The following is a 10,965-nucleotide window of genomic DNA, read 5'->3' as shown; positions in this document are numbered from 1 at the left end:
ATGTAAAAAAATTATTTTAAACTTTTAGTTCAAAAACTTGCTAAGATGTTTACACAGAATGAACAAATTATAAATCTCACTCAAAGAATATATTTAGAATTTTTAGAGCCAAATTTGGTTGGATTTTATTTTACCTGTTCGAACCTAATATTTAAAAATTTTGCCAATAATACATGAGGACGACACCAATTTTATAGGCTAATGGTTTACAACTCAATTTAAAATCAAAACTCTGAATTTGATATATATGAAATTCAACTACAAAACAAATCCTTCTCTCAATTTTTTTTTAAAAAAATTCAATTTTTCGAGACAAAAAAAAAATGAATGAATGTCTCAAAAAAAATTTAAAAAATGGAAACCGTACATCGGTGACGATATTGGTGGGGCATGCAAGAGAATAAATTCGCGATCAATATAAAATGGTCGGCTATAAATTGGATAAATTGGGCTAATTATTGCTCTAGTCACCAATTAATTTATACTGGGCGGCTATAATATATAAATTTATAATATTAATAATAATTTTTATACCGTGAAATTCATAACGTATTCAATTCTCTAATATTCATACTTGAATGAATGCGACATTTGGTTAAACGTAACCACTGATTCTTTTTTCTTTTTTTTTTTATTTTTCTTTTTTTGAAATAACGTAACCACTGATTTTACAAAGCACCGAAAAATGATTTCGATTTTAAAAAATATTTGAAGACAATGCATTCATATAATTGTGAAATTAATTTAATTATATATAATTCAATAAAAAATAATTTATTCCAACCCTAAGATATATGTTAAACAATCAAAGGCACAAAAATTTATCATAAAATAATGTGATTTGTCAATTACTAATGTGCGTCTATTAATGATTAATGTCTCTAGTTCGATGTGGATGGAGAGATTAATGTATTATTAGGTAATTGAATCCATTACTGACTCAACTCAATTACACATCCACAAACTTTTTAAATTTAATTTAATTACCGCTTAGAACATTACTTTAACATATTATATGATTAAAGAAAGTAAATACCTTATCGAATTGATATATAATATAACATATAAGAATCTGATTATTAAAAAATATCATTATAGTAACCCGCCCATCGAATTCTAGGTCTAGCTTAGTCATTATTATTTAGTTATATCTTGAAAAATGTAATTACATATATTAAAAAATGTTTGACAATTTAATATTAATATTTGGTTTCAGGCTGCAGTCTTCTCTCAATAAATACCAGCCCATCTCCACTCTAACAAGTATCCACAATCTTAAGTAAACATTCTTCACTGCTACTTGTACACACAATATATCCATGGGGAAGGATTTAGAGGCGGAGCATGGGGCGGGCTACGGGGTCAAAGACTACCACGACCCACCTCCGGCGCCGCTTTTCGACTTCGGAGAGCTCACCAAATGGGCCTTTTACAGAGCGGTCATAGCAGAATTCATCGCCACCCTTCTTTTCCTCTACGTGAGCGTTTTGACTGTTATCGGCTACGTCAGGCAGTCGGACACTTCCAACGGCGGCGATGAGTGCGGAGGCGTCGGGATTCTGGGCATTGCATGGGCCTTCGGCGGCATGATTTTCATACTCGTTTACTGCACCGCCGGCATCTCTGGTACGTACGTCACATATATAAATCTATTATATTATATATGTCCCCTAGCTAGCTCTAACAATAAAATGAAACAACTTCGATTCGACGACCACCGTTTGAGTAAGACAATGTTTGCAATCACTAAAAAAAAAATTCAAAATCACTTATATTTAGGCAATGTTAATTTGAGAAAAAAATCCGTTTGATTATATATATATAGTGATGGTGGTTGATTTGCAGGAGGGCACATAAACCCGGCGGTGACGTTTGGGCTGTTCCTGGGGCGGAAAGTGTCCCTGATAAGAGCGTTGTTTTACATGGTAGCCCAGTGTTTGGGGGCGATCTGCGGGGTGGGGCTGGTGAAAGCATTCCAGAAATCTTACTACAACAGGTATGGCGGCGGCGCAAACGTGTTGGCCCCGGGGATCAACAAGGGCGTGGGATTGGGTGCTGAAATTATTGGCACCTTCGTGTTGGTCTACACTGTTTTCTCGGCCACGGATCCCAAGCGAAGTGCTCGTGACTCCCATGTCCCCGTAAGTCATATCATCTGTTTCACTCCACTCGACTTGATTCGACTCCACTATTAAATAAAACAATAATACACAATATTATACAACATGTCATTTTTTTAATTATTAGTGTTTAAAAGAAATAACAGATAGATCAAAATGGTTTTGTAGCTGTATTCCTCCCGTAGAGAATGAATATTTGAACAAATAAATAAAACATGGCAAAAGAGATAAAATAGAATTATAATTCAAAGGGAAAATAATTTTTTGGTCCATTAACTTGTCCATGTTTTGGTTTTGGTCCATTAAATTTTTTGATGCGGGTTTTGGTACACTAACTTTGCATTTTCAATGTTTTTTTGTCCAATTTCATACGTGTCAACTTTTCATTGGTCCAAAATGATGACGTGAACCAATCAGAAGCTGACACGTATGCAGTTGGACCAAAAAACACTGAAAATACAAAATCAGTGTACCAAAACCCACGTCGAAAAAATTATTGGACCAAACTCAAAAGGAGTAAAGTTACTGGACTAAAAAACCCATTTTCCCATATTCAAATAATGTCGGGTCCGCCATGAACATCATTTGCTAATTAATTCATATTCCACAAATTAACAAACGATTAGGTAACCTGACGACTGTTAAACAATAGATCAATAATTCATATATATTCCACCGAGTATTTATAATAATACACTACTGCGACAAAACATGGTAAATATTTAATGGAGTATAGCTTAAATATATATGATTATATTTATAAAAGCATCAATAATTAAAGTTACGTTGAATTATTAGGTGTTGGCTCCACTTCCAATTGGATTCGCAGTTTTCATGGTTCACCTGGCCACCATCCCCGTCACCGGAACCGGAATCAATCCCGCCAGGAGCTTCGGCGCCGCCGTGATCTACAACAAAGATAAGGCCTGGGATGACCACGTACGTAATTTCACTTTCACTCTCTTTAATTTTATTATTCCCTTCAAAACTAATATATATATATAAAAGAATTAATTAAGAATATTAAAAAATGGTGTAATTTGGTGCATATCTACAGTGGATTTTCTGGGTGGGGCCTTTCATTGGAGCTGCCATAGCTGCGCTGTACCATGAACACATATTGAGGGCTTCAGCTCTCAAGGCTTTGGGATCATTCAGGAACACTGCTTGAGTAGTCATGAATCTTTGAATTATAGTAAATTACAATATTAATAAATAAATAAATATTGTCGTTTGGGAGGGGTATCGATCAATTTGCACAATTGCATGACAAAAAAAATGTAGATATATATTAATTCTCTCGTCTGGGAATTTAAGGGTGCATTTATCTCGTTTTTCTACATGATTTCTTGCTGTCCTTGTACGTACTCGAGTACTATTATGTTCATGTATTAATAAGTTAAAAGTAATCGGTTTGCATTGAATCTTTATATATATGTTGATGTTCCTTGCTGCCTTGGAAACGTGAGATGATATAAATCAATTAATTAATCCATCCTTAAAATAACACACTCGAGATATATATAAATCAATTAATTCCGCAATATATATAAGGGATCGGAGGGGAGACAAATTATAATATCTCTAATTGAGATGTTTTTCAAGCTCCTATTTATACACTTACGTTGACACTAAGGACCTGATATTTAGAATGATACTGGAAAAATATAAAAGGGCAGTATTGTGAATGATCCAAGTGAAGCATCGATTTGACTATTTTTTGAAGTAAGATATATAGCATATGCTATAATGTCGACGGTTTTAATAGAGGACTATATATAATATATCTTCTCTTAAATTGCATACGTTAATGAATAATAAAATATTACCCACTCCCACACATACTAAAGTCATTTTAAGACTTCTTAATCAAATAATATTCACGAGTTGGATTTTTATCATTTATGTAATGCTTAATAATAAGTTGTTGAGAAATCACATTATTCACATAAAAATGATTATAATAATCATGTGTATGCCACGTATTAAATCATGGACAATACATGGTCAACATACCCGATAACTTTAAAAAGAAAATGATGTCTACAGTAGACAATTAAATTAAATTAAATTAAGAAAGGGGTGGCTCCTCTTGTATTATAAAAATTCATATTTAATACTTTACATATAGAAACTGCGCGCATAAGTAAATTAAAGTTAACATTTTCAAACATTTAATAAAAACCAGTATTCAGATGCACGCAACTTGTGTGCTTGTATAACATATTTTTTAATCCAAAAAAATAAAAATAAATGATGAAATTAAAAAAATATATGACATTTTCATATATAAATTAATATCTATCAAAAAAATATATTATTTCCAAAATTGAAGAGTTATCAAATGAATATCAAATTAATTTATGATAAATTTAAAATTGTGGTGACGAACCATGACATTAATTAAAAGTTTCATTTTAATAATATAGTATAGATTATATATTTTTCTTTCATTAATTAAAAAAAAAGTTGTTTTACATATTAATGACCTTTTCTTTGGCCATCAACACATAGATACACACATACATTTTGATATGATAACATTCATCATTCATGCAAATACTTTTGATGAGACATTATGTATATCCAATAAATAAATATTATTTTAGCTGGTGTTCACACAAGTGTCCATAAGTGAATGTTCACAATATCATGGACAACCACTATGGACACATATATGAGCAACAGTTGATGTGACACCTAGTGACACGTTAGTTATTACTCAGGTAGTTGCCCATATATAATTGCTTATGTATATATATTATATATATATATATATATATTTGAAATGAGATCTTTTAATTACGAGTGGTTGATGAGACAATTGATCTTATCTTGTTTCCTTCTTTGATTAATTATTATTATCATTATCATTAATCTTGTCGGGAACTGATCGAGGCTTACGTGTTTGCTCATGGACTTTTAGCCTTGAAAACTATAAAGTCGTGGAATAATTTTTATATTTTTGCATTCATATGCTTTTATTAATTAGTGAATAAGATGTTTAGTGGCTAATCATATGTTAAATTAAGCACCATCATAAGTGATAACATGGTCGGTATTATTTAACTACTTGGGCAACATCATTTTGTTTTGTTTTCGAATGTGTTAACGTGTCGCTTTCGTACCACATTTCCATTTGTATTTTTTGTTTTTTAATTCCCTAAATAAATTTATTATTATTTGTAAATTGTAATTCGTTAATGACAATATTTTTTTATTTTTTAAAGTCAGAGACTATCTTTAATTAAGTTTAAATTTAATATTAACTAGCATCTTTCATATATATATATATATATATATATATATATATATATATATATATATATATATATATATATAATCTGTGCATAATATAATCCGTGAATATCATATAATTATAATTATATAAAAAATCTTCTCGCGAAAAAATTGTTGATATTGAAGCTGCATATAATTTGAAACAAAAGAATATATAGAAAAAAAATGAAAAACTTCGAAGAACATAGGGGATGGCGGCAAAAGCATTATTTCAGGTTCATTCATAAATAAAACAGAAAAAAAAACAGATAATATTTAAGTTCACTCGCTGAAATATTCAAAATCGTTTTCTTAAGGTCATACATCATTATAATTAAATAATAAATATTACATTTATAATTAAAGGCAAATTGCTTTTCAACTCCACGATGAAAGTAATATAAATTAATTTAGATCCAATCTCACAAACAAGAAGCACAAACGGATTCATGAAGAACGTTAATTACTCTATTCGAACAAATTATCTTATACATAAATAAAACCGAGAATATTTAAGTTATTTTTTCCTCTGTAGACCCATGGAACATCCACTGGAAACAAAGTGGCTCATGAACTCACGTGACGATAGTTACACAATGGGGAAACTTTAGCATGGATGGGTGTGATTCCTTGGTTTTTGAGGTTCTCTAATGAAATATTTTTATGTTAAATAAAAAAAAAAAACAATTCTTGGCTCGTGCATTATCATTTTCTCCAAATGCTCGGTGTGTATTCGATTTTTCTACTCTATCTGATGTAATAAATCGTGTTCAATTTAGGGGTGCAAATGAACTGAGTATGTTCGTCAGCTTTATGAATCCGCTCGATAAATATTTGATTCGTATTTGAGCTTATCGAATTCGAGCCAAATTCGAACATGTTCGAACTTTTTTCGAGCCGAACTCAAGCCAAAATTATTTTGTTCGATAGTTTGTGAGCCTTAAAATTTAATTAATATAATATAATTATATAATAAATATATAAACATTTCGAATCTTTTCGAACATTTTGAGCTTTTCAAACCATAATATCCAAGCAATAGTTTACGAATAGGTTCGAATATTTCGAACCGAGCTCAAGCTAAAATATTTGAAATTATCGAGCTTTGAATCGAGATCGAACTCGAATATATTCTTATCGAGCCAAATTCGAGCCTTAAAATTTTATAATTAGTCAGCTCGATTCGGTTCGTTTGTACCCATAGTTCAGTTCGTGCCCTTGATTCTTTAACTTTAAACATGACATGATTGATGGTGGTGGGATATGGTTTCTTCGATTCAGCTTCTGTCCAGGAACCTTCTTTGTTTTTTGATGTGAACCTTCTTAATTTGTACAGTGGTGCTGTCAGGAACTGCAAGAATTTTCTGCTACAAAATCAGTGATGCGAATCCAAAATGTGTATGCTCGCTTTCCTTAAGAAACTATTTGCTACATCCAGGGTGATGCACTCGAACTAAGCAAAAGTTTCTCCATGATACAATAGATTCCTAAGAATGTTGTGTTGGGATCGGTTCAAAGGGTGGAGGGGGGGTGAATACACTCTGAAACTTTTCTTGTATCTTTTCAAAGTGATCAAGTGAAGTTTAGTTCACTTAATCTGTTTTCTCAACTTCTAAAACGGTTTGAACAACTTAAGTAGTGCGGAAATAGTTCAGAGGTTTTAGTGATGCAAAGTTTATAACACAATGTATGAGCAATATGTAAGATAAATAGCAGTAAATACTAAGGCACGATTTATGGAAGTTCGAAGGCTTAATCCTTCTACGTCTTCCCTTCTTTCACTTAGGAAGGAATTCACTAGAAGACTTTGGTTATTACAACGTCTTGCAATACACCCACTTCAGACTTAGGACTTATCCAATGCCTAATCCGAAACTCCTAGATTTGCACAGATAAGATTCTCAGTTCTTATCAGACTGGTGGAAGCTTTCAGAGTAGCTTCAAGTCTCTTCAATAATGAGTATGGTCTTGTTGAGCTTCTCAAACTGCAGAGCGGTCGAGAGGCTTGAAAACCCTAGGATGATCCTTGAAGATCAGATATGTAAACTATAGGCGAGGGTTTATTTGAGCAGCAAGTGAATGATCTTGTAAGTGTGCTCAAGTATTGCTTCAGTATATCAGATGAGGACTTCTTGATAGTATTCAAGTGATTGAGATTTTTCGAGTTGCTTGTCTCCTCTTCTTGAACAATCTTTCCTTTATATAGGTCAATCATCAACGTCTTTATTTTGAACGTTCTGGTGCTGCATTGAATGCACATTTAATGCTTCATAAATGCATTGATGATTCTGCATGAAGATCGTACACTTCTTTAAATGCAGACAACTTCCAGAGTCCAAAACTGGTATAAACGGTCGAATGCTTTATCTGTAGCCATTCTGCGTTTTTGCCATTTTAGTGCAACCTGTTGTCTCGATGCAAGAGTTAATCAGATCTTCTGATACTCCGGTTCTGCTTTTAATAAAAGATCTTGCAAAGAACATCTTGTCACAAGTACTTGTCTTGAGATATCTTGATAAGCAGTTGGCATTCTACCGGTAGATAGATTTATCCTCTGCTGGTTTGAATAACCAGTCGATAGGCTTGTGACTGCAACCGGTCGAGAGACAAAGGCGGTTGACAAGCTTCTTGTGACTACAACCGGTCGAGAGACAAAGGCGGTTGACAAGCTTTAGATGGTTGCGATAGGAGTTGTAGTAGATTCCTGAAATACAAAGATCGGCAGCACATACCTATACAATGAGTTGTTGTTTGTTATCACCAAAATATCGGATTCAATAATTTCCCCCTTTTTGGTGATGACAAAACTTAAGTGCTCCAAGAACAATATGAAAGCATTAAAATGAACTTCATTGAGAGACTGAATTTCATTAATTACAATAAGCATTCTTATTACACCTACTGAAGAAAAAAATGAGATGCAGCTGCGATAAGTAAAGAAGAGACAAGTTGTTCATCTTTTGAACCAACTAGCTCCTCCTGACCTATCGCCTTCTCTTCTTCTTCTGTCGGCTTCTTCTTTTCTTCTGGATTCTTCCTCACGTCTTCTTGCTTCTGCTGCTCTTCGTTGCTCTTCTTCCCCCTTTTTGGCATCACCTTGGTTGAGTCGAAGGATGATCTCAGTGAGTTGAGTGCCAAGGCAGGCTTGCATAGTGTCAATTTTTGCATCTAATTGAGCAAGTATAGTAGCTTGCATAGTGTCCATCCGATCATTCAACTGCCTATGAAGGCGGTTTTCGGATCTGACAACTTGTTCGGAGACGGTAGAGAGCGTTTTGATTTGAGTGCGATGATGGGCAGTGATCTCTTTGGACAGATGATCAAGGTCTCGAGACACGGTCTCAAAATGCCGAATCATCGTCTGGCGTGAATTGTCAACCGATAAGGAAGAGTTTGTGATGTCTTGTGAGAAGGATCGAACTGTTTGCATGAGCTCATGAAGCCTATTTATCAAAGTGTGATCCAGAGCTTCGGCCATGGCTTCAATTAATGAGTCATCAGTCTGAAGCATTTGACTTTGTGGGTCATTCCTTGGTGAAACCGGGCCAGGCTCTAGATGATGTGGTGCTGGTGATCTGGCTGGAGAGCTAGCTGATGGACCTTCCAATAGTGGTACAGTTGGAGATGTAAGAGTCTCGACTGCAGCCAAGATGGTTGGTGGAGTAGCAGGATCAGCACTCGGTTCATCCATTATGAGATCTTCCACAAACTTTTCAGTAGATGGAGACGGTTGAAGTGCTTGGTCAGCATCAGTCACTGGCTGTTTTGGAGGTGCAGGTGATACAATAGTGCTTGGTATCTCTTTTGGGGGCACTACTGCTTCACTGCTGCAAGGAGCCTCTGTCACAGAGGTGACAGGAATCTCTTGTTCAATCACTTCGAAAGAATCTTGTGGATGACTGGGAGAGGTGTGAACGGTCGCCACTGGAGATGAGTGAGCAGTCATAGCTGCTTCCGGTTGAATTACTGCTTGGACTGCGGTTGAGGAGGGGTCGACCGATGAAGATGCTCCCACAATCGATCCTAAAGCGGATGACTGAAACAGGTCAGCAGTGATGAGACCGGTCAGAATCCCATCTGAAGGAGTAAGAGCAGAGACGTCTTCTTCACCCTGATCTTGGGTAAGAAAAGTCTTCATCATCACCTGTGCTTCCAGTACATAAGCTTGTAAACAAGCTGCTGAAGCTGTCGTTTTGACGTTGTTAAGAGCTTGGAAGTGCTGAAGTAGTTGAGTGATTTGTCGTAGACTATCCTGTAGTCCAGTCAAAATCACAAAGTCATCAGCGGCGGTAGGACTCTTGGATTTGAAGTTCTTGACATGCTCATTAATCAGCAGAGATAGCAGGCTTCCTCGAAGCTTCAAGTCGATGAGCTGTCTTCTTCCCAGAGCCTCCACGATGTCTTCAGTGTCAGCAAAAAGAAGCATCTTCTGCTCAATAACGTTTAGAGCTTTCCACTTAGGAAATATTTGAGCAAGTGTCAAGTGAGTACGGGAATGATGCCATCTGTCAAAGCGCTGTAGGTGACGCTTGACAGTGCGGAGAACGTGAGAGATGATCAAGTTGAGCTCTACAGTAGCTGCTGATTGAGCCTTAGGTGAGTAGATCATCACACCTTTCCCTTTGTCCTTGGGATCAGGGAGAGTGACCTTTGGAGTTGATGAGGCACCTTCCCTGATTATCACACCCTTGGTAGGACGTGGAGCAGTAGTAGCAGCAGCGGTAGTAGTCTCAACCGTTGGCAGAATTGGTGTTGGAACGGTAGGAGCAAGTCCAGAGAGAGACTTTAACTTCTTGTGCTGCCTCTTCTTCTCGCCTGCAGGCGTGGATGACACAGCTGCTTTGGAGACAGAAGGAGAGGACTTGCTGAAGGCTTGAATCAGTGGCACATTCTCACGTGATTCGTCTTCAGAGTCAGACTCTATAATAAGTTGACGCTTGGCAGATTTCTTGGTATGGACTGGTTTGGCCGCGACCGGAACTGTTGAAGGCGGTTGAGTGATAGCAACAACACTTGCGGTTGAAGGCAGAGTGTCGACCGCAATCTCTTTCTTGTTCAGAAATTTGAAGATTGTAGACTTGTTGAGCCATTTGGTGGGATGCAGAGGCTCAGTCTTGGAGAAGTCCACTCCGAGGACGCTCAAGATGTGGCAAATTTGCAGAGCAAATCCCTCGGATTGCCCTTTTCCCCTGATCATTTCACATAAAGTATTGAACAGTATGTCTGACCAGTTGATGTTGATTTTGGAGGCGATACAAGCCATGTATTGGAATTTCTCCATCGTCACCTTGTCGTATGATCCAGCCTTGGCAAGAAGATTCTTGGCCACGATATTGGTCAATAGCCTGAATGGAGCTTTAAGAGATGTCTTCTGAGCCGGCAGTTTGATCGGAGCATCAGTGGTTGAGAACTCCTTCAACCAGTATGAGCAGTTACCATCAGGAAGATCCGCGCATTTTGTCAAACCCCTGGAGGGCAGATCAAATGTACTGGCGAAGAACTTTTGATTGAAGGAGTAGGACTCTGTCCGGATCAAGCATTTGACAGTCCCATGCTCGATTTGAGC

At 36.0% G+C, this 10,965-nt stretch overlaps 1 protein-coding gene across 1 annotated transcript; it reads left to right on the top strand.

Moving 5' to 3' along the window:
• Window positions 1-1,256: 1,256 nt before the first annotated feature.
• Window positions 1,257-3,554, top strand: LOC140878088 (aquaporin PIP2-1-like). The gene is made up of 4 exons (XM_073281691.1): window positions 1,257-1,626; window positions 1,846-2,141; window positions 2,919-3,059; window positions 3,178-3,554. The coding sequence occupies exons 1-4, from the start codon at window positions 1,320-1,322 to the stop codon at window positions 3,289-3,291; spliced, it is 858 nt and encodes a 285-aa protein (XP_073137792.1). The 5' UTR covers window positions 1,257-1,319; the 3' UTR covers window positions 3,292-3,554.
• The last annotated feature ends 7,411 nt before the right edge of the window (window positions 3,555-10,965 follow it).

Source organism: Henckelia pumila, chromosome 2 (assembly GCF_033568475.1).
Source record: "Henckelia pumila isolate YLH828 chromosome 2, ASM3356847v2, whole genome shotgun sequence".
Classification (NCBI taxonomy): Eukaryota; Viridiplantae; Streptophyta; class Magnoliopsida; order Lamiales; family Gesneriaceae; genus Henckelia; species Henckelia pumila.
This window is presented reverse-complemented; position numbering and strand designations above follow the sequence as displayed.

Bases quoted from the DNA above. Each gene is read 5' to 3' on its own strand.
- LOC140878088 (XM_073281691.1), top strand. From the start codon at position 1,320: ATGGGGAAGGATTTAGAGGCGGAGCATGGGGCGGGCTACGGGGTCAAA. The intron at 2,142-2,918 runs GTAAGTCATATC...TTGAATTATTAG, and splicing joins CTCGTGACTCCCATGTCCCC to GTGTTGGCTCCACTTCCAAT. The intron at 3,060-3,177 runs GTACGTAATTTC...GCATATCTACAG, and splicing joins ATAAGGCCTGGGATGACCAC to TGGATTTTCTGGGTGGGGCC.